The sequence below is a fragment of the Geotrypetes seraphini genome, chromosome 4 (assembly GCF_902459505.1).
Source record: "Geotrypetes seraphini chromosome 4, aGeoSer1.1, whole genome shotgun sequence".
Taxonomy (NCBI): Eukaryota; Metazoa; Chordata; class Amphibia; order Gymnophiona; family Dermophiidae; genus Geotrypetes; species Geotrypetes seraphini.
In genome coordinates, this window is record NC_047087.1 from 110,238,561 (window position 1) to 110,265,074 (window position 26,514).

The 26,514-nt window shown below is 41.0% G+C and overlaps 1 protein-coding gene across 10 annotated transcripts in view; it reads right to left on the reverse strand.

The window, feature by feature from the left end:
* Positions 1-4,542: 4,542 nt before the first annotated feature.
* LOC117358755 (galactosylgalactosylxylosylprotein 3-beta-glucuronosyltransferase 1-like) overlaps positions 4,543-26,514 on the reverse strand; it is a 97,133-nt gene continuing 75,161 nt past the window's right edge. For 4 of the 10 annotated variants that reach the window (XR_004539083.1, XR_004539077.1, XR_004539079.1 and 1 more), the window contains 3 exons: positions 19,760-19,800; positions 16,983-17,018; positions 4,543-6,968 (listed from right to left, as the gene is read on the reverse strand). Coding sequence is in view for 2 of the 10 variants with exons in the window: in XM_033940369.1 (XP_033796260.1) it covers positions 19,783-19,800 (18 nt within the window). In the remaining 8 variants the exon portion in view is untranslated. Of the gene's footprint in view, positions 6,969-16,841; positions 17,019-19,759; positions 19,801-26,514 lie in introns of those variants that run through there. The other 6 variants (XR_004539078.1, XM_033940369.1, XR_004539080.1 and 3 more) reach the window with 5 other exon arrangements.

Below are 26,514 nucleotides of genomic sequence, written 5' to 3' on the forward strand. Positions count from 1 at the left end.
ATCCAAACAATATACTGGCAACCTTCTTCCTGCATTTTAATCAACAACTCTCTCTCTAACAAATTTTCATTGCATCGAGGCACACGACAGGGCCTTTATTATTTAACCTAGCGCTTGAGCCTCTTCTGGCTGCAATTCGTCAGTGCTTCTTGGTACAGGGTATCAATACCACATCCAGACAAATTAAACTTGCTGCTTATGCTGATGACATTCTTCTTTTTATTCGCAACCCCTTGACATCTCTTCCTGCGCTTGTTGATATAGTTAATGAGTACTCCCTGCTCTCCGGCTATCTAGTTAACTGGGGAAAATCTGAACTCTTTCCATTAAATGATTACATCTCTTCATCGGAATTGTCTCACCTTCCATTTCACTAGTCCACCAAAGCCATCAAATACTTGGGTATCTTAATACATAAAGACCCGTTTTTAGTCATGGATCTTAATATATCACAGGTAAAGAATTTGATAACACAGTCAATTTCCAAATGGTCTCCCCTTTATCTGTCGTAGTGGGGAAGAATTGCATCCATCAAAATGACCCTAGCCCCTCAAATCACATATATTTTATCCATGCTTCCATCTTGCTATGTTTAAATGGATTAATAACAAACTTTCAGGATTTATTTGGCGTAACAAAAGACCACGCATTGCTCTCACAAAATTGAGTGCTTCTAAAGCTCGTGAGGGCATGAACCTTCCTGATTTTCACATGTACCAACTTGCTTCTTTTGCTAAATATGGCGCTCACTGGTTCAAGAAGACATTAACTTGTGACTCCCCCGCATGGCTTGAGATGGAACATTACATATGTTCTCCCTACCCTTTACTATTCATAGACATTTCTCATATGTTCTCCAACACCTTTACTATTCATAGATATTTAAGAGATTACACATTACTGAGTGCAACTCAACATGCTATGAGACGTCTGGATGCTGCTGCTGACATTTCTATATTTAATAAGCCTGATATGTCGATATGGAACAATCCCAAGTTTAAACATAAGGGTAAATCTTTCTCATGGAAAAAGTGGCAAAAGGCGGGTATTTGGACAATTGATCAATTGATATCATCGGACTCGATTATTCCTTTTGCCTCGTTATGTTCTTTGTACCCCTTACCTGGACATTGCCACTCTCAATGGCTTCTTCTGGTTTCCACATTGTCTGAAATCTCCTTATGTTTCGATGATAATGCCTCTATTAACACGCTCCAACGTTGGAGTGCTCTAACTCTTACTGGGGGCAAAGCCATCTCTATCTTCTATTATATCCTGCGAGATCATCATTACACCTTTGCCCCCCAGTCCATGAAGCATTGGGAACATATGCTTACTACACCTATTCAAGATATTGACTGGGAACTACTATGGACAACAACAAATAGACCATTGATGTCTTCCAGAATCTCTCAATCCATATACTATGTTATGTGGCATGCTGTTTGGACTCCGCACTGTATGTGGAAGGCAAAACTCAAACCAGACTCCAAATATTGGCATTGTGTAGAACAGGATGGTACATTAGACCACATGCTATTTCACTGCAAAGATATTCTTCCATTCTGGTCTCGCATCTGGTCCACTATTCAATCTATCACATCTTGTACCGGCGATATAACTTTTGATGTGCTCATTATTCGCTCACAACATCCTTGTTTTGCACATTCTGAATGCCCTTCTAGATTGATAGATGCTATGATTGTAATAGCTATACAGCATATCCTCAAGAACTGGAAATCAGCCTCATTATTGGATTATACCTTTTGGTGGAATTCATTGTGCCTTTACAACAAATATGAATCCTATGCATATGAAAAACGCTGTATTTCTAGATTGTCTCTTGGATTCTCCTTTCCACCATCACCGTGGAAATTCTTAAATCATTATATGCATCTTCAATAATTGATCACTCTCGATACCTGCTGCTTCTTGTTTTTCCTTTTCTACCTTTCTCTTTTCACTTTTCCTCTTTTTCTCTCTCTCTCTTTTTCTCACATTTTGACAAGTCTTTACTCTGCCACTTCGTTTGAAATTGGTTTTCTTTGAATGTATGGGCTTTCTGTACAGTGAACTGCGAATAGTTCTCTTAATTCATGTTAACTTTGACTGTACATTTCTAGCAATTCTGGTTGTCGTTTGTATTACTCATAAACTTCAATAAAAAATTTGAACTAAATAAAAAAAGAAAAAAAAAAGAAAAATGAGTATACAAAATAGGGATAAATGAGGATATGACAGGCCAGATGAGTGTTGTAACTCTAAAGGTCAAATCTGATATCCCGCAGTTATACCATTGAAATAACTTTAGGTGCTACTATTTTTGATTAGACCATTGCGACTGTGATTGTATTCCTAGGAAAAGCAACTTAAAATCTCCCAGATATTTGTGACCTGGGTTGGCTTCTGTTGGAAACAGGATACTGGGCTTGAAGGACCTGTGGTTTATCCCATGTATGGCAGCTCTTATGTTCTCCACCCATACCCTGCCTAGTTACCGTCTCCTAGCACAAAATTCTACCACTATTACTTATAATTTCTGTAGTGCTGCTAGATGTACACAACACTGTACATTAACATGTAAGAGATAATCACTGCTCAGCAGAGCTTACAATCTAATTAAAACAAACAAGACAACTAGGCCCTTAAATGCATGAAGTAGTGTGCATTAACTTGAAATAACAAACCCATTTCTCCTGCCACGATCGTTGCTGGGGGGGGGGGAAGGCAGATTGCTGGGGCCGCTGAGTTGAGCGTGGCAGCCGCCATCAGCTCAGCGGCCCCTTTTTTGACACTTATCCCTTTTTTGACTTGGTCTAAGTCAAAACGTCTAAGTGTCGACTAGGCAACCTGTCAAAAGTTTTGATTATACCTGTTGTATGACTAAGTGTAGGTCGGCCTACCTTCTGCCCACCTCCCGCCCTTTCCCCTCCTCTAAAAACGCCTCTTTTCACTCTATGCGTTTAGAGGCAGGGGAAAGGCCTAAGCTGGTTTTAGATATGTCAAAAAACAGCTTTGGTTATGGGTACTTGGACGATCAGGCTTTTTAATCATCCAAGTACCCATTTTAGGCCACTTTATAGATGTTGGGTTTTTTTATTATTATTATTATGAGCCCCATATTCTTTTATGGCTACGAGTATGCTAATATTTTATAAAAATCAAGCATGTATGCACTTAAAATGAGTGCATGAAAATGCATTAGATTGACAAAGCCCTCCATATTCTGTTTCACAGAAATGGTTTATAAAATTATCCCCATCCCCTAGATTTTATAAAGGGTGCAGATCCCAGATTTAATTATTGGAGCTAACAAGCACTAATTACTGTATGATTTGGGCACCAATCTGGCTGCACACTATTCTGTAACAATAGGATTGTGTGCAACTCAAAATGGGGCATGGGTACGGAATAATGGGGATCCATGCCCAATGTGCATACCAGGATTTACACCAAGTTCCAGCTGGTGTTAAGGTGAGTACAGAATTTGGTGCTCCCCACTATTCTATAAAGAACACTCATCCCCCAAACACCCTTTATAGAGTCCATTGAATGCTGATTTTCAGCAGCATCTAATTTTCAGCACCATTTATAGAATTTCCCCCTATATGGCTTAATTTTGAAGCAAGTTGGATTCATTGTTTGTCCTCCTTTTCCGATAGAATTACATTTTGCAAGGGATACCTTGAAAATATCTTGTTTTGGGAAGTGACAAAGCCTTTAAAAATGTTTAGGACACACTTTTGCGAAGCCACAGTAGACACACTGAAGTCCACTAAATTCCTATGGATTCTGGTGCATTTACTGTGGCAGCATTGCTACCGTGGCTTTGTGGTTAAAGATGTGATAATTTTAAAAAAATTTCTTTTGAATTGTCAAACCAAACAAAGTCATATTTTGGATGATTTTGGTGAGAAAAACTATGAAAAGTAGTTTCAAAACCTCTTTATTTTGCAAACCTACAGATTATTACATTGCACTAGTTTTTCTATTTTCTTTTAAAAATAATTTACCAGGTTCTCAATTTCTTACATGTAGATGTCTTTGCTCTGAACTGTGAAATTACACAATTCACATTCAAACAGTCGGAATCTGGATTTGTCAATATATACTATCAGACTTATCCATTTATATGGCTTACAAGAACCTTTTTTAAAAAATTGATCCTGAATGTCTCTTGCACAAGAAATTACCCCCTCTTTTACTAAACCTCAATAGAGGTTTCTACCACAGCCCAGGGCTCTAAGACCCAAATTCTGTAACCAGCGCCTAAAGTTAGGCACATATTTCGGAGGCACCCAACTAAATTGAATAACAAGCTCAATTAAGCTTTTTAATCAACACTGATTGAAACCTAGGCCCCTATCAAGAAAGTGCGATTCTGTAACAAGGCGCCTATAAAAATTTAGGCAGCCTTCAAAAAAATAGGCACTATGCATGTTAGGCATGGGCGTGGCTACGTGTTAGGTGCCTTCGTACAGAATCACTGCTCTTAAGCGTGCTTGAGCATAGATCTGGCCTATTTAATGGGCACCTCCAAAATAGGAGCCACTTAGCGTGATTCACTAAACAGCACCCAATTTTACTTGAATCACGCTGAACAGTGCCTAACTAACTTTTGGGTGCTTCTTATAGAAGTTGCCCTTAAATGCTCCGAAGCTGCTCAATAGGAATTCTATGAGCGTCAGAGCATTTAGTGCTCTGGGCCTCGGTAGAAACCTCTACCATGGCTAAGTAAAAGTAGGGCCTTAGTTTCCACCTATGTTTTTCACATATTTCTTATCATTTATGCATAAAAATCATTGGCCAGTTTTGACATCATTGCTTTCAAGAGGGCATCTGACTGCCTATATATAAAACTGTACTATTAAAGACAAAATTGTTTCATCAGCTGTACCATTTGAGATGTGGACACTGTTAAGCATTTAGGATGATGTTACAAATAAGAGTTCATACTTCCCCATACCGATAAATGCTCTAAGATTCAGAGTTTTTCTATTTGTTCAAAATCTTTTGGTGCTGTCTCCAAATGGCTGGTTTTGTGCTTATCATGATGGTAATGAATCTCAATCCCAAGCCAAGATTTGTGAAATATGATCTCAGTCTCTCAAATTTACTGCAAACGCTCATCGTAGTATTTACATCATGCCAAAGAGTGTTTCTTTCTGCAGTTCTTAAAGTTTAATATGTATAGGCAATCTGTCAAGGTGTGTTTGAAAATTGCTTTTAATTTGGCTTGTCTTTTGCTATATACATCAGTGTCCATGCTTCTTGTCACAGGTGAGAAAAACCATATGGCCGCTGAGGTTCAATTATTTGACCATAAAAATTACCTCAGAAACAGTAGAATGGAGGCACCATTGTTTGGAGGATTTGACATGTTCTGTCATCAACCAAGTTGAATCTGATATCAGCAGTAGATAGTTAAATCGGTTTTAACCCAGTTGGAGTAGCAATGAATCTTTAAATCTTCAGTGATTTCAGATGTTTTAAATATCTCCATAGAATGGCATTCTTTTAAATGGATGATACTTCAAAAATGCGGGGTTTTTTTGGGTGTCAGTCATCTAATTGGTTGTCTACACAGACAACCGTTCATTTTGAAGTTGAAACATGATTGGAAAAAATAGGGGGGTCTGCCTTTATCCAGTCATGAGCTATGATGGAGGTTAATATTGATTCTCTTTAGAGACAGCAAAGAGTGATTGTAGGTTCTTCTGAGGCACAGAAAATGTAATTTACCTTGTTTTGAAATTTGTCCCCTGATGCTGCCATCTGGCATGATACAGGCCACCTTGGATCATCTATTTTGATGTGGTGCAGATAACATTGATCACCAGATGCTGTTTGGTGTAGCCTTAGGAGATTAGTCATGGATTGGTTTTTCATGTCTGAAATTTTGCATCCTTAAATAGTTTGGAATATTTTAACAAATTTTGTAACGCTGTTTAAAAAAAAGCATTTTGATTTTGGACACTTATGAAGGTTTTTCTTTGTAGTAGAAATATGCTGATGAAGTGGTTAAACATACTGACATTTTCCTTTCTATCTGATATTCATTTTTTGAGTGACGTTCCTTTCTAGTTATGGAAAGGAATAGCTTGAGCAAATTTGCAGGATCTTTCCCAGGTTCTCTTTATTTTCCAAGAGGGAAAAATAATTCAAAATCCCTGTGTGGTAAAGTTGCATGACGTTTCTTTCCTTTTATTGTCTTTATTGCACATTACCCTTTGTTAAGTTTCTTTTAGCTGTGATTCTCATCAGACAGTTATTTGCAAACCCAGCTGAATGGTTTTGGGGGGCAAGCGGAACCCGTTATGAAAACAAGGAGCTGTTGCATGCACCTGGTCCATTTAAGTAATGAACACCACTGAAGCCTAAGAAACAAGCAGAAAGTTAAAGGTTCAGGAGCTGACTTGAGTCATTTTCTTTTTTCTATGTGTATAAGTTTCAAAGGAATCGTATAATCTGCAAAAAGTAAGCAAGGATGGGGTTGGAATAGCTTTTTATCATCTTCAGCTGACAATAAGAAGAGATGTGCTTATCCCACCAGAAGTACTGTATGGGTGGGCTATATGTTTATTTATAGAAGAATGGAGAAAATCTTTAGGTGTCTTCTTAAACAGTTTTTGTTACAAAACTAACAAATACTACTACCCGCTTTGAGAATGATGTGGACACCCTCCTTTTCTAACGATTTTGACTTGGCTGAGACCTCAGAGTCAGATACTGCTGCGGACTTGAAAGATCCTACACAAAGTCTTTTTACAAATTGCTGGCAACACTTCAAATAATAGATGGGACTGCCATCCTGGCACAGGAGGGATGGTCCTTTTAAATCACGTGAGTATGTGGTTCATAAAGAATGCTGGCAATTTCTGCAAGTGCTGACTGGCAAGAGATCGTCTTCACATCACAAGGCACAAAGCAGGGACAGCAGTGAGGACACCCCTGTGGTTCCCCTAACCCTGTAAAAAGATATCAGAAACCTTAATAAAACTTTTGAGATGCGATATCTGCACACATATGAATGCTTGTATGAATATTATGTTAATAGAGGCTGCTGTTGAATAGTAAAGGTCAGAGTCGGCTATGACCTTAGGGATCAAGATGTAAATCCTGTGAGGAATCCTAATGAACATGGAGAAACTCAGCTCAACAGCACTGATACTGATAACTTAGCAAAAAGAGGAAGACAGCAGCAGCATGAAGGGCCATGCCCCTCTCATCAGCTGCCCGAGACCAAACTGCTGCTGTGTTTAAAAGCAGCAGAAAGCCCTGAGCAACTTGGAAGGAGGAGGAGGCGACCTAACAGGCTGCTGTACTATCCCTCTTGCATGGTGAAAAGCATGGTGGGAGGGGGGTGAGGGAAGAATCAGACAAGGAATTGAGGGAAACGAGTTACAGTGCTTTGTCTCTGCAGGATAGCCAGCCTTTCACTTTCCCAACTTGGGGCTCCTGTTACTAAGCTGCATTAGGGCTTTAACGCGCGGAATAGCGCACGCTACAATGCCGCGCGCACTAGACCTTAATGCCAGCATTGAGCTGGCGTTAGTTCTAGCCGCATAGCGCATGGTAGTTTCCTGCGTGCGCTAAAAACGCTAGCGCACTAGGTCTCCTGGGGCGATTCTGCCGGAATTTTCGCTATGAAAATATGCCTCCATTTATATGGGGGCAAATTAGCTTGATACTGGAATCCTCAATGCCATTAACCTATGAGATGGTAATATGTGGGATATCATTACAGACTAAACCTTCATTAGATAGGCATAGGATTATGATTGGGATAGCCATGCAAATGCTCACTAAAAACTGGAAAAATTGGGACAGACTCCATTTTACCTTTTGGTGGGAATTTTTATGTTTATACTATAAATATGAGAAAATGAATTTGGAAATATCGTGTCATAATAAGCAGTTTAAATTAACATGGGGTCCATTGACAAATTCTGATTAGTTGAATTATACCTTTATTTTTCCTTTTAGATTGCATATCCAGGATGGGTGGGAGTGAAGAGGATTATATACTTAACAAGTGTTGTCTGGGATTTTAATTTCATGTATAATTTAAAACATTTCTTTTTGTTCTCAAACTAGGGTAGGAGGGAGGGGATAATTATTTTTGTATTGATTTCTGATTGATTGTAAGTACTGTCTCTGATGATAATTGTATGTATAATTTGAAAGCACTGTTCTAGATTTGAAAATCAATAAAGTTTAATTAAAAAAAAAAGCTTCCCTATTTTAGTTCTTGAACTATTCTACATACACCTGTAAAGACCTTAAGATCCATGTCCCAAAGTAGACTGGTGGTTCCAACAATCTCAGAGGCACATTGGGCACCTACATGGGCTAAAGCTTTTTTTTCTGGGCCGCCCCTTCAATTTGATATCAGCTTTCAGCTGACTTGAGGGCTATTGAATCTTTGCCCAGATTCAAAACACAACCGAAAACCTACCAGTTTAGGTGAGTGGAACCGGAACCTGAGGTATCTATTTAAAATATATACAAAATTTGAATTATATTTGAATTTTTGTTACGCTTATGCTTATTTTTTATGCTGGGTTTTACTAAACGGTGAAGTTCTGATACTCACAGAATTCCTATGAGCATCAAAGCATTCGCCTCACTAGCCTGTGCAGTGGCGTGGTAAGGGTGAGCAGCACCTAGGGCAGTGTCGCCTCTCCCCCTGCTCCCCCCTGCCGCGCATGCACTCCCCTTCCCTTTCCCCGAACCTTTTCAACTTCTCCAGCGTGAGCAGCATGCCTACATCGGTGTCTGCTCGCCCTTTGACATCACTTCCTAGGCGCAGGTCCCAGAAGTGACATCTGAGAGAGTGCTGATGCCGACGCAACCAACAAAATCACACCTGGGAAGTGAAAAAGGTACAGAAGAAGGCAAGAGGCACGCACGAGGGGACGGAGAGGAGAAGGGGTGACGCATACTTAGGAAGATTGCACCCAAAGCGGACCAGCCTCTGCCCCCCCCCCCCTTTTACTACGCCATTGGGCCCACGATAATCTTCTGGATGTTGGTGAAGTTGGTTTGTTATAATCCTGAGTGAAAGGCTGGATCTAGTCTATAATTTATGGCATTTTTTTTTTCAAAATTTTCATTTTATTTTAACAAAGACACATGTTAATAAAATACAACAGTCAGAGCACATACAAAACTGGTTCAAAACTAAAGATAAGACAGTCATCCGCGGGGTTTCTGCACGGAGACTAAAGAACTCAACAAGACAATTCAAAAACCATCTCCCCATCCCAATCCCACCCTATACTGTCCCCCCCACTCACCCTCCCCAGCACTCCAATGTCAAATGTACTGAGGCACTAACTCTGTAAGTGCATATATATATCTCTCAATGTATTCCTTACTGTACACTATTTTTCTTTGTTTATTGTATATTGAAAATCAATAAACATATTTGAACTCAAAATGCCAAAAAAAAAAAAAAATTAAAAATTCAACAGGACACTTCGGGCTCCATGGGACAAACTATCCCAAACAGGAGCCCAAATGGCCCGGAACTTTCTCCAACAACCAGGTCCACAATTCTTAACATCAAAATATTCATATCTTAACAGAGTAAACAGTTCATTTTTCCACATAGTAATAGTAGGTACCTCTGTCTGGCGCCACAACAAGAGTATACATTTCCTAGCCAATAAAGAAGCTTTTTGCAATAACAAAGAATTACTCTTTGGCAATCCCAAGGAAGAGATTTGAGAGAAAAGCAGGACATTTGCCTGCAACAGAACTCGCCTTCGCATAATCATCTGCAAGTGAAGACCAACAAATGACCAAAAAGTTTGCAATCCGTCACAAGACCAGAACATATGAAAAAGACCAGCTGGCGTTGAATGGCACTTGGGACAGTTAGCATGAGGCAAACTCTGCCACATACGCCCTATAGGGTGAGATATAAAGGCGTAACAGGAATTTATAGTACTGTTCTTACAAAGTCACAGAACGAGTCAAACGCGGGAGACGTTTCATAAGAAGGCGCAATCCATCTCCAGTTATCTGTTCAGAGGAGGCAAGATCCTGATTCCACACCACCGCCACAGCTTCATAGTCCCAAGGAGCACTGAAACTGCCCAAACTGATCTGATGAAAGGACAAACTGGTTCTTGGTTTTTGAGACAGGGTTAAAGTTTCCTGGACCATATCCGCCATGTCCTCATTCAAAGTATTATGGTCCAAAGAGTGTAGGTAATGCGAGACTTGACCATAGGAAAACCAATCTCAAGCCTGCAAAATTTCTCGATCCTGGAGATCCTGAAAAGACAGAGGAAATCCGTGCTCCGACACCACATCCCGCACATAGCGTAAACCAAGGCCTGTCCATCTCTGCAAATACAGCTTAGAGCCGTTTGGATCCAAGTCTCGATTCCCCCATAAAGGCAATAATATTGTAGAGGTGAAAGGCAACTGCATACATTTGCATAACCATTGCCAGCATTGTCGCATAGATTTCTTTTATGTTTTTATAATTTAGTTTTGCAAACTGCTGAGATCACTTGCAGTGTTGCAGTATACAAAGTTTGTATTAAACAATAAGCAATTAACAAATTATCATCACCACATCCCTCCTCCCCATTTTACTAAGCTGCGATAGAGGTTTCTTCTGCAACCTGGAGTGCTAAATGCTTCAACGCTCTTAGGAATTAGAGAATGACATGGGGACAAATTTGTCCCCATCCCTGCAGGAACTCAATTTCCCCGTCCCATCTCCGCAAGTTTTGTCGCCATCCCTGTTCCAATCCTATAGGCTCTGCCTTAACTGCACAAGTCTCGAACACTTACGATTTTAAAGTGTTTGAGGCTTGTATAGATGAAGACAAAGTTTGCAGAAATGGGGCAGGGACAGGAAAAGAACTCGCGGGGACTGGATGGGGAAAATGAGTTCCCGCAGGGACGGGGAAAATTTGTCCTTGTGTCATCCTCTAATAGGAATTCTAAGAGTGTTGGAGCATTTAGCACTCCAGGCTGCAGTAGAAACCTCTATCGCAGCTTAGAAACGGCGGGGGGGAGGGGGAGGGGAGGGAAGAGGGGGAGTATATAAGAAAAAGCAGATTTTGCAGTCCCTCTCCAGTGATTGTCTGGCCAAAGAACAGGAGCACTGATTGCAGATTACTAACAGACACCACGGCTGATCTGGTATTGAGAATCTAAACTAAACTAAGCCTTAAGTTTATATACCGCATCTTCTCCACGGAAGTGGAGCTCGACACGGTTTACAAAGCATAAAAAAATAGGAAGAGAGAACAGAAAGAGTTTACAAAGCATAAAAAGAGGGGATGTAATCAGTAGAAGAGATGTTATATGCTAGAGAAAAGCCAGGTTTTCAGTTGTTTTCGGAATAGTTGGAGGGAGCCCAGGTTCCGCAGCGGGACAGTGAGATCGTTCCAGAGGCCCATGATTTTGGAGAGGAGGGATCTACCCAGTTTACCTGCGTGGAGGATGCCGTGTAGAGAGGGGAAGGATAGTTTATGTCTGTGGGCTGATCTGGCGGTAGTTGGTGTCGGGGCGAGGAAGGATAGAGGGATTAGGGGCGGAAGGATGCCGTGAATGATCTTGAAAGCTAGGCAGGAGCATTTGAAATGAATTCTGGAAAGTACTGGGAGCCAGTGAAGATTGGTAAGTAGTGGGGAGACGTGGTCATATTTGCGTTTGGCAAAAATCAGCTTGGCTGCAGTGTTCTGGATAAGCTGGAGTCTGCGAAGACTTTTTTTTGTTAGGCATAAGTAGATAGCATTACAATAATCGAGTTTGGATAGGATGATGGATTGTACAAGGACGGTGAAATGCTTTTGGTGAAAATAGGATCTAACTTTCCTCAGCATGTGGAGGCTGAAAAAACAAGATATTGCCAAGGAATTCAGGTGATCGTCGAGGGAAAGGGAGGAGTCGATAGTGATGCCGAGGACCTTGCTTGAGAACTCAAGGTGTAGAGCAGGGCCTGTGGGTAGGGTGAAGAGGGCGGGCAGGTGAGCTAATTTTGGGCCGAGCCAGAGTAATTTTGTTTTTGATCCATTTAATTTCATCTGTACTGAGAGGGACCAGGCGTGAAGTCTCATTATGCATGATGTGATGTTCTCTTGGAGGTTTGCAAGGTTTGGATCTGTTTCGAGGAGGATAAGGATATCGTCTGCATATGTGTAAATTGTTTCAAGGGGGGATAGTTTGAGGAGTTTCAGGGAGGTCATATACATGTTGAAGAGAATAGGGGATAGGGGAGAGCCCTGTGGAACACCACAGGATGGTGTCCACGAAGCGGATTTGGAGCCGTTTGTGTTGACAGTGTAGGAACGATCGCGAAGGAAGTTTGAGAACCACTTTAGGACAGAGGAGTCTATTCCAATCTCAGAAAGTTGGTAGATTAGTATGTCGTGATGCACGACGTCGAAAGCCGCGGAGAGATCAAACTGTAGGAGAACAGCAAATTTGTTTCAGGCGTGTAGTTGTTGCACCTTTGAGATTAAGGAAACTAGGAGGGACTCGGTGCTGAAATTGGGCCTAAATCCATATTGGTAGTGTTGGAGAATGGAGAATCTCTCTAGGTAAGAGGAGAGCTGAGTAGCGACTATGGTCTCTAGAAGTTTTGTTAAAAGAGGGATGTTTGCTATGGGGCGATAGTTCGAAGGAGAGGAAGGGTCAAGATCGGTTTTTTTCAGAAGAGGAGATAAGGCAATGTGTCCCATTTCGGTGGAGAACAGGCCCGATAGTAAGACTTTGTTTATGAGGTTAGTAAGGGAAGAGATGGCCTGTGCAGGGATTTTTTCGTAAAGGTAGGATGGGAAGGGATCTAGGATGCACTTGCAGAATCAAACATCAAAGAACCACAACATTATAAGAATTGCCATATTGGGACAGGCCAAAGGTCCATCAAACCCAGTATCCTGTTTCCAACAGTGGCCAACACAGGTCCCAAGTACCTACCTAGATCCCAAGTAGTAAAACAGATTTTATGTTGCTTATCCTAGGAATAAGCCATCTCAATAATGGCCTATGGACTTCTCTTTTAGGAAAATTATCCAAACTTTCTAAAACCCCACTAAGCTAACTTGATTTCACCGCATTATCCAGCAATGAATTCCAGCGTTCAATTACACGTTGTGTGAAGAAATATTTTCTCTGGTTTGTTTTAAATCTACTACTTGGGAGCTTCATTGCATAGCCCTTAGTCCTAGTATTTTTGGAAAGAGTGAATAAGCAATTCACATCTACCCTTTTTACTCCACTCATTATTTTATAGACCTCTATCATATCACCCCTGAGCCGTCTCCTCTCCAAGCTGAAGAGCCCTAGCCGCTTTAGCTTTTCCTCATAGGGAAGTCAACCCATCCTTTTTATCATTTGTGTCACCCTTCTCTGTACCTTTTTTTTAATTCCATTTCTCAACAAGGGAGCAGTTACAACTGGAGGAGGGCCTGCCTGCCTTGTTTCAATGCCTCAGAGCTCCATTGGGTAGGGAGATTAAATACTTAGGACAGGGGAGCCCAAAAGGTGGATCGCGATCTACCAGTAGATCACAAAGGCAACGCGAATCGATTGCGGAGCCCAGACTCACATTGCCTTTGTGTTCTCCCTGCTTCCCCAATGCCGACACAACAGGCCAGGCTGGCCTGGAACGTCCTCTCCAACGTCAGAATTGACATGGGGGTGGAGGAAGGCTTGTGGGCCCGGCGCTTGTGCAGTCACTGCACACGCCTGGCCTGTTGCGGCATCGGGGATGCAGGGTGTGCAACATCAACTAAATCGGCAGCGGTGGCAGGGAGAGAGAAGACAGACAGAAAGAAAGGGGAGGGGGCAGGGAGAGACGAAGAAAAAGTTTGGGGAGGGAATGGAGTGTGTCGGATGGCAGGGGGCAGGCAAGGAGAGAGGAAGAAAAAGTTGGACTCATGGAGGGACAAAGATGTTGATTGGGAATGAAATGAGGTCTGGAGGAGAGGAAGCATGCAGGAGGCAGAAAGAAGGGAAGAAATATTGGATGCACAATCAGAAGAAAGTGCAACTGGAGACCCATCAAATCACCAGACAATGAAGCTAGGAAAAATGATTTTATTTCAAAATGTGTCCATTTTGAGAATTTATATCTGCTGTCTATATTTTGTACTATGTTCCCCTTATACTAAACCGCAATAGCGTTTTTTAGCGCAGGGAGTCTATGAGTGTCGGGAGCAGCGCGGGACATTCAGTGCTGCTAAAGGGGAGGGGGTATATTTGTTTATTTTTATTTAGTTGTTACTGAGGTGACATTGCATATTTTAAAGTCATCTGCCTTGACCTCTTTGAAAAAACCCCGGAATATAAATAATTAAGATTTTCTCTGCGTACAGTGTGCTTTGTGTTTTTAAAATTTTATTGTTGGTAGATCATTTTGACTTGATAATTTTAAAAGTAGCTTGCAAGCCAAAAAAGTGTGGGCTCCCCTGACTTAGGAGATATGGTAGATTCTTCCCTCTCTTTCCAAGCACATGCAAGAGCATTGGGTAAAGAACTTTTTCTTTTTTTGTCAAATTGAAAGTATTAAGAAGACTAAAGGAACTTATGTTGGGAGACAACTTTAAAACAATAGTTATGCCCTAATAACACCACACTATGATTATTTCATTTCTTTATTCTGGGGTTTATCAAACAGTGGCGTAGCCATGGGAGGGATTTGGGGGCTTGGACCCCCTCTGGAACTGCAGCACTCCTTTATATGGCTGGCGGAGATGACGAAGCTTCACCAGTCAGTTCCCTAGCTGCTTCCTTCTTCCTGGCACTGATTTATTGCACTACCAGACATAAAGGTTGGCAGCATGCCTCCAGTCACTGTCAGAACATCTTGCACATGATCAATTCACAAACTGAGCATGCGCCAGAAGTCCCAGTGGATAAAACAAAATTTTCATTCAAGCAATCCAAAAGAGTACTTAAACAACATTGTTTGGGATCTGCTCCTTCTTTTTGCATCTGCATTACTGCAGATCTAAAAGACCTCTGTTTTGGATTCAGAGGAGACAACAGTTTTGGGGGTTCAGATGTAAGATGCATCAGTTAGGGGTTCTCGTTTGGTTAAATTTTCTGTAAATGTGTAGTAAAATTAGAATCTCAGTGGTTCATGTTTAATAACCAGCCCACTTGATTACGTTCCTGCATTCTATCTACTGGGACTTTGCTTCCCCAAATTGATTTTTTGACAGCTTCTTACCTCCTCTCCCTGCTATTGATATTTTTATATTATGCTTGCTTGCTGCCTCTCCAGCCCATTTTTCTGTTTAATTATAGGATTTCCTAGAATGTGCCTTGGTTATCCTTCTTATTATTCTCTGGAAAGGATGGCCTGGAATGTTATGATAACGTTTTGATCTTTCTTCTTTTCCCTCTGTTCAAACTTGTGTGGAGTTTTTTGTTTGTTTAGATATTAGCCTAGTTTCTCTTACAAGACTTTTTATTTGAATTTTAACGTTAAGAAAATTAAATTTAAAAAAATGATTTAAATCAATTTACCAAATCTAACTGGTTTTGTGGTTAATTTTTTCTACCACAATTAAAGAGGCTTTTGAGTTACACTTTCCTGAATATGGCATCAAATCTCTCTCCCTCTGCATCACCCTGTATGTAAACTGATAAAAAAAAATGTCCTTAAGACATCCAGGCCCTGATTCTATAAACAACGCTTAACTCTTAGGCACCGTTGAGCATGATTGTCAATCATCCGCTAGGCGCTGTTTATAGAATTGCTCCTAATGATACCTAAGCAGTCTTAGGTGCCAGTAAGCATTGGATTCTTAGGCGCACTGCCAGGCTAGCATTTTCTTGACCTAAATGAGTGCGCCTGTTAGACGTCTATCAGCACCTAAGTCATACCATGCCCAAAATCTGCCCTGAATCTACCCCTAACCACACCTTTTTAAAGACGCATATGGTGTATAATAGTCTTTTTAAGGACGGTAATGGAAATCTGTTCCTTGCCTTTTTTTATCATTTTAGTTTATTTTACATAATTCTAGACTTTTTATACTTTGTTCCCCTTCCTTTTGTTTTGATCCCTCTTCCCCTCTCTTTCTCTTCATACAAATTGTATTTCTGCCCTTCTCCATCTTGTATCGGTAAGTTTATGTTAGCCAGTGCGTTTGATTGTTTGTACCATTGCTTGTAATTTGTTTTTAATGTACATTTTTATTATACTCTGTTTTTATATTATGTAAAACCACTTTGAATTTTTGATAAGGCGGTATATCAAATTTTAAAATAAACCTGAAACCTACTTGCTCGTAGGTGCCTCGGTGTAGACGCCTACCTCAAAGTGGTAGGCGCCTACCAAATTAGGGGCCTATCAGCTAATTCATTTTTTTAATGGATTTGTAATTGGGGTTTTTAAAATGGCGCTTTCAATTATCAGCACCGATTAAGCCAATTAAGAAAATTAAGCTAGGCTCCTAGATCATCTAGGCATGCTTAATTTTAGGCGTCATTTATAGTTTCTGGGCCCTGATGCATTAACAATGACAATGCGCCTGTTAATGGGGCAGAGACTCAAGTTTGTTTCTAGTACCAGATTCTGCTTTATGGATCACAGACCTGGGGAAGCAAATTAGCCAACAAGTAACAGAAATGTCTACTGATTGCTTAAGAATGCACTTAAAAAGATGCTCAAAACAATTGTAGTCTGCATCTTTGGCTCCTCACTATGATGGCTAGTCCACACTGGAGGAGGTTTAGCGATTGAACAAATGATCCCTTGGGAAAGTGCACCATAGCAAAGTCCGCAGCTGGGTCAGGTTTTGATGGTGTTGACAGCGCAGAGAAACAAAATAATATATCTATATAAGTAAAGTGTTTTTACATTTTTATTCTTATGTAAATTACAATATTTTTGATACATTTGTACAGCACTCTGCCATTATCCAGCTCAGCGCATCTGTTAAATCTATTCCCAAAATTGCTTATTCAGAATGAATATACACTCATGTTAATAACTTAACTGTAATTTCGGAGAAGTCACTGAGAAACTGTCACACCTGCAGAAAACATAAGAGCAAAAATTGTTAAATAGCTTGAATCAAAACGAGAACATTGTGTGCATTCATCAAGTGGAAGAAATATCTTTGATTACAGGAAACGAATGCAGAAGCAAAAACAGTGTTCTCCCACAATTGTAGCATGGAGTTTTGTGAGTTGTGTTGGTCCCAGTGAAAATGGGAGGCAACATAATGTTTCCAAAACAGCCTAGATTCTTTTTTTCCTGAAGGCAGAAGTAGGGACCTCTCTGAAGCAGATGCCTAATGAGCCACAGCTATGTCTGTCTAATAAGCCAACTTTGTATTAACTTGCAAACTGAATGGACTTGCATGAGGGGCATTTTCACTTGCCCGAGATGGTGCAAAGTACATGGGCATTTGTGTTCCTACGGACCTTGTGACCAAGAGAGGAAAATTAGTTGAGGTAATTACAGAAATGGTGGTAGATGTGTGGAACAGTCTCCCGGAAGGGGTAATGGAGACGGAGACTGTGTCTGAATTCAAGAAAGCCTGGGATAGGCATGTGGGATTTCATAGAGAGAGGAAGAGATAATGCTTACTGCGGATGGGCAGACTGGATGAGCCATTTGGCCTTTATCTGCCATCATGTTTCTATGTAATTTCCCTTTCAGAAATGCCTACAAGGTGCATGGATTCAAAGCATCTGTAGACCTTTAATCTCCTATTTCTGTGGGCAGTGAAATAAGGGCAAAACAATGCAAGCTGATTTAATTTTTGAACCAGCATATGTATTCTCCCTTCCCAAACTATCTTTGCCCCAGAAAGGTCCTCTGAGACCATGTGCTAAAATTCAGTGTACAGTTTCTTAATGCAAATGTAAACAAAATGTTTTGCTCCCTAATATAAGCCATGTGGAAGGAACCTAGAACAGCATTTGGGAACCCAAATTCCATTATAGTGTACAATACTAGTGTAACACAGTATCATAACACTTCACATTTATGCACCTGCAGTTACACCAGCCATAGACCGAAAGGGAAGGTACGGAGATGGAAGATGGATAGTGAGCATGGAGAAAGAAGAAAACATCAAATGGGCAGGAGTCCCTGGCGAGCGAGTTAACGGAAGACTGACAGAAACCAGAGCCTAGAACCAACATGATTTGAATATTAAAGGGACCAGACAATAAAAAGTAGAATCAAAGAACAAAGAACCACAATAGAGATGTGTGTAACTTACAGTATTTTGTAAGTCACGCACATAGACGGAAACCCTGTCCAAGGTCCGCCCATGAACATGGCCCCCTTGCATTTACATGCTATGTAAGTTAGGCATACTCTTGTAGAATAGCCCTTAGGCACACTGCTGCCACTTTCATGGGTATGTTGTTCTACCCTCAGCAGCCTCATGCTAGTTTATGACATAACTCTAAGGGATGTTGAATGTTATTCTCACTTCATAAAACTGTAATGCTGCAGTCATTTCCTGCCATAGTGTGAGCAAACTCAAGACAAGGAACAGCACTAATGTCAAACAGTAATATAACGTACTTCACTGGTCAGAAAATCACTTCACATACGTTCCTCAGATTGCCACACCATTATACAGTGTGGTAGCCTATCCTCACCGGAACTTTATCTTATGTGACGATTTTAAATTTGACCTTATTCTTAAATAATTTTAACAGTTATATAATTTAAGACTTGTACTTATAAAGTGCTACTGTGCATGTTAAATAACTTAGCTTTTAAGCCAGATCTGCATCATTCCCCACCGACGCGTTTCAATGATTTCATCAGGGTCAGGGACATGAATGGCTGGAAAATAAGATAACGTGTTTAATTAGCAAACCGGATAAAGACAGCTAAAAAAATACAAAGTTAAACAGAATATATTTACCAGACGTAGCCAAAGTCATATCAGTTTGGATCAGCGTTATGCTATTATTTTGGCTACGTCTGGTAAATATATTCTGTTTAACTTTGTATTTTTTTAGCTGTCTTTATCCGGTTTGCTAATTAAACACGTTATCTTATTTTCCAGCCTATCATGTCCCCGACCCTGATGAAATCATTGAAACGCGTCGGTGGGGAATGATGCAGATCTGGCTTAAAAGATAAGTTATTTAACATGCACAGTAGCACTTTATAAGTACAAGTCTTAAATTATATAACTGTTAAAATTATTTAAGAATAAGGTCAAATTTAAAATCGTCACATAAGATAAAGTTCCGGTGAGGATAGGCTACCACACTGTATAATGGTGTGGCAATCTGAGGAACGTATGTGAAGTGATTTTCTGACCAGTGGAGTATGTTATAATAGTGTGAGCAAAGCATTGTGTGAAATGTAGTCTCATATATACTGCAGCCATTCCTGCTTACCGGTATAAGCTTTGTTTCTAGTGGTCTTTCTCCTAAGATCACTTCCCTTTTCTTCTCATCTAAGCTTGAGTTCTTTGTCTCATTGCTGTACTTCCTGGTCACCTCTACAACCGTTGCTCTGATGGGTCTGCAAAGACATGACCTCTCTCTGCTACCTGTTGCCAAGTTCTGCCCCTATTGGTCTCTTCTCTTCTCACCCCTAGCCTTCTGGTTACTCCCTGAGAATCCTTTGTCTCAGAATCAGTTACATTTCTGCTTCCATCTTATCCACATATGGCTGTAGTCCCCAAACAAAGACCAGCATTTTTTAACTGAAGCCGTCTGACCACACACATGAACAATTCAGGATTTCATCTCTGGAACTTGGAATACCTTACTATCTTAATTATTCTCTCACCTCTGCCACAAAACTTCTGTTCTTCAAACCTTCACCTCCAGCTGCAATATTCAAAAATTTATCAACTGTGAGTAAATCTACTATATTTATTCAAAAAAGTATATTTCAGAAAATGACTGCCTGCGTACACATTAGTACACTAAGGGCTCCTTTTACGAAGGTGCGCTAGGGTTTTTAGCGCATGCACAAAATTACCGTGCGGTAGCCGAAAATCTACCGCCTAGCGCGCTCGGGAATTTAACACGTGCCCTAGCGCACCTTTGTAAAAGGAGCCCTAAGGTTTAGCTTTCTGTTGAATATACTACGTCTGCTGAAAGAGTCCTCGACTGAGGCAGCATGTATATGAGAGCAGAATGTGTGTACACTTACACACAGAGAGGCATATTTTCAAAGAACTTAGACTTACAATGTTACATAATAACCTATGGAACATTGTAAGTTTAAGTGCTTTGAAAATGAGCCCCATAACTGCTAGTTGGGCTAGATTATAGAATTGTCCTTCACACAAGGGATATGCAAATAAGTTATATGCATAAAATGTGCGCTAATATACTGTATGAGAGCATGCCAAACAAGTCTGCAATTAGTGACTGCTATATCTTGGGCACCAAAAATTGTATCAATACCTACAGCTGCACACGCAGAGATGCTATTCTGTGCATGCATGTTTTTAATACCAATATTTGTTGCTGGCAAAGAAATGAAGGCTTTAAAATCTGAATTTGAGATGCTAGTACATCTGCAGGGGAGGGAAGGGAAAGATGCTGGGAGTCTTTAGCTGGTGGAGTTTGGGTTGCCCTGCCAGCTACATCAGAGGTGCACCATTTTAGGTGGGACTGTGACTACTCAGGTCCACCCATAGTTACGCTACTAGGGTAAGAGTGATGTCCCAGTCTTTGGGTTACCATATGGCTCCAGAAAAAGGAGGATGGCTTGAGACATCTGAGTTTTACTTCCATTAGTGAGTCAGACCAATGGTCCATCTAGCCCAATAGCCTGTCTTCACGGAGACCAATCCAGGCCACTAGTACATGGCAAAAATCCAAATAGTAGCAACATTCCATGCTACCGATCCAAGGCAAACAGTGGCTTACCCCATGTCTGTCTCAATAACAGACTATGGACTATGTCCAAACTTTTCTTATAACCAGCTATGTTAATTGCTCTTACCACATCCTCTGGCAATGCATTCCAGAACTTAACTGTTCTCTGATTGAAAAAATATTTCCTCCTATTGGTTTTAAAAGTATTTCCTTGTAACTTCATTAAGTGTCCCCTAGTTTTTGTAATTTGTTTTGATGCAGTTCCAAAAAAATCAAGCCACTTGTACCCGTTCTATGCAACTCAGAATTTTGTAGACTTCAATCATATCTCCCCTCAGTCATCTTTTTTCCAAGCTGCAGAGCCCTAACCTTTTTAGTCTTTCCTCATATGAGAGTTCCACCCCCTTTATCATCTTGGTCGCTCTTCTTTGAACCTTTTCAAGTTCAGATATATCTTTCTTGAGATAAGGTGACCAGAATTGAAAGCAATACTCTAGGTGAGGTCACACCATGGAGTGATACAGAGGCATTATAATATTCTTAGTCTTGTTAACCATCCCTTTTTAAAATAATTCCTAGCATCTTGCTTGCATTTTTGGCCACCGCCACACATTGGGTGGAAGGCTTCAGGTATTAGTTACAATGATACCTAGATCTTGTTCTTGGGTGTTAACCCCCAGGATGGACCCTTGCGCCTGGTAACTATGATTTGGGTTATTCTTCCCATTGTGCATCACTTTGCATTTGTCCACATTAAATTTCATCTGCCAATTGGACGCCCAGTCTTCAAATTTCCTAAGGTCTGCCTGCAATTTTTAACAATCTGCATGTGTTTAGTGTCATCTACAAATGTAATCACCTCACTTGTTCCAATTTCCAGATCATTTATAAATAAGTTAAATAGCACCAGTCCCAGTACAGATCCTTGTGGCACTCCACTATTTACCCTCCTCCATTAAGAAAAATGGCCATTTAACCCTACCATCTGTTCTCTACCATTAACCAATTCCTAATCCACCATTGATCATTGCCTCCTATCCCATAACTCTTTAATTTTCTCAGGAGCCTCTCATGAGGAATGTTGTCATAGTAACATAGTAGATGACAGCAGATAAAGACCCGAATGGTCCATCCAGTCTGCCCAACCTGAAAATCTAGATACACTACATCAACTGGCTCGCCTATATCCACATGTTTATTCACACCTTCAAAGAAGTCAAGCAAATTGATGAGGCAAGATCTCCCTTGGCTAAACCTATGCCGATTGTTTTGCCCGGCACTGAAGTCAGGCAGATATACCGATCTAAAATTTCCTGGATCTCCCCTGGAACCCTTTTTAAAAACTGGTGTAACATTGGTCACCCTCCAATCTTCAGGTACTACAGGTGCTTTTAGTGACAGGTTACAGATTACTAACAGCAAGTCAGCTATTTCATGTTTGAGTTCTTTCAGTACCCTGGGATGTATACAATCCGGTCCAGGTGATTTATCACTTTTTAACTTGTCAGTTTGTCTTAGTACATCTTCCAGGTTCATCAAGATTTCTTTCCGTTCCTCCACATCATCACCCCCAAAAAAACCATTAATGGTTCAGGTAGATCTCTTACATCTTCTTCTGTAAAGACTGAAGCAAAGAATTTATTCAGTCTCTCCGCTATAGCCTTATCCTCCCTGAGCACCCCTTTTGCTCCTTAATCATCCAATGGTCCCATGGATTCCCTCACAGGTTTTCTGCTTATAATGTACCTAAAAAAAAAAGTTACTATGGGCTCCTTTTACAAAGCTGCGCTAGGGCCTTAACGTGCGGAATATTGTGCGCTAACTTGCCGCTACTGCTTCCTTTTGAGCAGGCAGTAGATTTCCGGCTAGCGTGCGCTATAGCACGTGCTAATCCGGTGCGTGCGATAAAACCACTAGCGCGGCTTTGTAAAAGGAGCCCTATGAGTTTTTGCCTCTTTGGCAAGTTTCTCTTCATATTATTTCTTCGCTTTCTTCATCAATGCTTTGCATCTAATTTGCTAGAGCTTATGTCTCTTCTTATTTTCTTCATTTGGATCCTTTTTCCATTCTTTAAAGGATGTATTTTGACTCTAATAGCCTCTTTCACTTCACCTTTTAACCATGCTGGCTCTCGCTTTTTCTGCTTTCCACCTTTGTTAATATGTAGAATACATCTGCTCTGAGCTTCTACGATGGTATTTTTAAATAACATCCATGCCTGGTTTATAGTCCTAACCTTGCCACAATCCTTTTAGCTTATTTTTAACCATTTTCTCATTTTATCGTAGTCGCCCTTTCAAAAATTAAATGCCGCTACAGTAGATTTCTTTAGCGACGTCACTCCAGATATCAGCTCAAATTTGATCACAGATATGAAATCCTCACTAATGCAGAAGATTTCTGTCTTAGAGTTGAGAGTGGTAAAGAGTGATTTTTAGCCACTGTTTGTACTGCCTCAGCCTTAAAGTTATTTTTAGAGATTATTTAAATTGTACTGTTTTAAATTCAAAATCCACTTCTGATTTAGAAATATTATCTTTTAAATTAACTTCCAAATCCTTAGCGGATGTCTTAATTACTACTCTGTTTTATGTACCTCCTAAAAAATGGAATTTAGCGAAGGAGGATTTCTTTGAATTTTTGCTAAATAATTTGATATCAGGTTCTTATAATCTATTGAGTGGTGAAATTAATATTCATCTTGAACAAGAAGATCAACTTGAAATTATAGAGTTTTGGCCATTTATTTCCTCATTAGGTTATTTCAAATCATCTCCAGTAAAAACCCACCAAAAAGGCCATCAGATAGATCTTATTACTTTTTCTTCCAAAGAACCAGATAATCCTAAGATTTGCTGGAAACACGTGAATTGGGCTGATTCATTATGGTCTGACCATAGACTACGGAATTTTGAATTTGATTGGCAATTAACGATAGCTCAATCTAACACCAATAATAAAAAAAGAAATACAAAATCTCATGCTAGTAGAGGCTTGATTAACTCTGTTGAATTCTGATCACATTATGATATAATTTCAAAACAAAATGATGATATTGAAAAATTTATGGACTCATGAATCGATATCAGTATCTATATTTTAAATGAAATGGCCCCTATTAAAGTGAGAAGAAAGAGACATAGAAATTTAGATGGATGGTTTGACACAGATCTTCTAATGGTAAAAAGGGATTTAAGGAAACTGGAAAGACAGTGGTTAAAATCGGGAACCTTGGAAAAAAAGAGAGGCTTGGAGACAAAAACTGAAAAACTATAAAAACTTGATAAAAGAAAAACGTAAAAATTTCTATGCTCAAAAGATTGGCAATGTATCTATTAATAGTAGCAGTCTTTTAATATTAGTTAATGACCTTTATGATATAGAGACATTTAATGATTCCGCTGAAGAATCTATTCTCTCTGCGGACATATTGGCTGATTTTTTTCAATACTAAAATACAAGAATTGAGGTCTTCCTTAGTTGAGCCCATTAATCAGCATTGGTGTTTCCCTATCCTCCAGGATTCAGAGGTTCCCAGAGTAGATTTGGGTTGGAACAAGTTCACAGTTATCGATTGGGAAACTTTTAGTAAGTTCTACAACAAGTATGTTAATTTATACTGTAGACTTGATAACTGTCTCCCGAGAGTTATGAAAGCTGCTCCTGTTACTTTTAAGGCTAAATTGTTGATTTGGGTTAATTTTTTATTATCGATAGGGAAGTTTCCAGAGGAACTGGGTCAAAAATGTGATTACAGCAATTATAAAAAATACTAAAGAATCAACTTGTACTGCATTTAATTTCAGACCCGTTGCTAGTATTCCTGTTTATTAAATTATTGGAGGGTGTGGTAATGCAGAATTATTACATACTTGGATAAGTTTAACATCTTGCAAGGTAATCAATCTGGTTTTCGGTCAGGCTTTAGTACCGAAACAATCATGGCTTCTCTGTTAGATTATCTGCACTCACTATTTAGTCAAGGTATAAGCGCTTTGATTTTGCAGTTGGACTTCAGTAGCGCTTTCGATCTGGTAGATCACTCCATTCTTTTAGATTGTTTGGAATCTATTGGTATCACGGGAAATGTTTTGAACTAGTTTCGTGGATTCCTGGGTAAAATGGAATACAGCCAGGGAAGAACACAGCACATCACAGGAATCACAAACCCTAAGGGCCTGATTCTCTAAAAGTGCATCCCGATTTTAGGCAGCTGTAGGCGTCCTACAGCTGTCTAATCAGCCAATCGGGATGCACGTTTTTTTAAAAAAATGCTCCCCAGGCAGGCCGCCTATATTGAAGGCGAGGCCCGCAAGACACCTAGGCCCTGATTCTGAATAGGGCGCCCGGGAGAGGCGTCCTATTCAGAATCGGCCTAAACTAAACCCCGATTCTGTAACCGGCGTCCATGTTACAGACGCGGGTTAGAGAAACGGGTTAGATTAGACACGGCCCGCTACACTTATCGCGGCAAGGGATCTCTCTGCCGCTATAAGTATAGCGGGCCACGGTTCCCTGACCAGGAGGGTGCCCAAACCCTCTGCCCGAAGACGCACCCCCCCCCCACACTACCGGCCGCCCCCCCCCGACACTACCGACTGCCCCCCCGACATTACCGATCTCCCCCCCCCCGCCAATATCTTTCGCTGGCAGGAGGGTGTCCAATCCCTCCTGCCCAAAGACGCCCCCCCCGGCGCTAACAACCCCCAAACCTCCACTCCACCAAACCTGTTCTTAGATAGGTCTTGCATGTCTTGAGCCGGCAGGCACGCCTTGTCGAAATGAAGCGGGCCCGCCCCTTCCTGGCCCATCCCGCTGAAGCCTAAGGCCTGATTGGCCCAGGCTCTAGAAGCCTGGACCAATCAGGCCTTAGGCATAGCGGGTCCGCCCATCCCCACTAAGTCTAAGGTCTGATTGGCCAATCAGGCCTTAGATTAAGTCTTACCCAATCTTGCACTCTGGGCAGGAAGAGAGGCGCCGGCGTCAGCAGACTTGCAATTTCCTGCTACCATCGCGTATGCCGGGATTACTGCCTTCGCATATCTGCCAGATACGTGAAGGCAGGAGTCACGGCATATGTGATGGCAGCAGGCAGTTGCAAGTCAGCTGACGCCGGTGCGATTTTACACACTAGGCAGGAAGAGATGCTCCGGCGGTGGCGTCAGCTGACTTGCAACTTCCTGCTTCCATCGCGTATGCTGGGACTCCTGCCTTCGTGAGGAGAGCAGGGAAGAGAGAAGGGGTACTGCTGGACAAGGGGGAGGTAAAAGGAAGGGAGAAGAGGTGCTGCTGGACCTGGCAGAAAGGAAGATAAAGGAAAGGTGCTACACACTGGAGGGGAGGATGAGATGGTGCATGGGGAGAAAGCATGTTGGGTTGGGGGGTGGGAAGGAGGGATGCCACTGAGGGAAGAGGCAAGGACAGAGAGAGAAAGCATGCAGGAGGCAGAAAGTGTTGGACTCATGGAGAGGGCAAGATGGATACGGAGGACAGAAAGGAGGGAAGGACAATTGTTACACTGGGTAAAGGGGGAGAGGGAAAAGAGTGAAAAGTTGGACTCATGGAGGGAGAGAGAGATGTTGTTTGGTTGAGGGAAGGAGGACCAGAGGAGAAGCATGCAGGAGGAAGCGAGAAAAAAATGTTGGACTGATGGAAAGGAGGGAGAAATGTTGCAGTGGGAGGGGGGCCAGAAAGGAAGGAAGGAAGATGGAC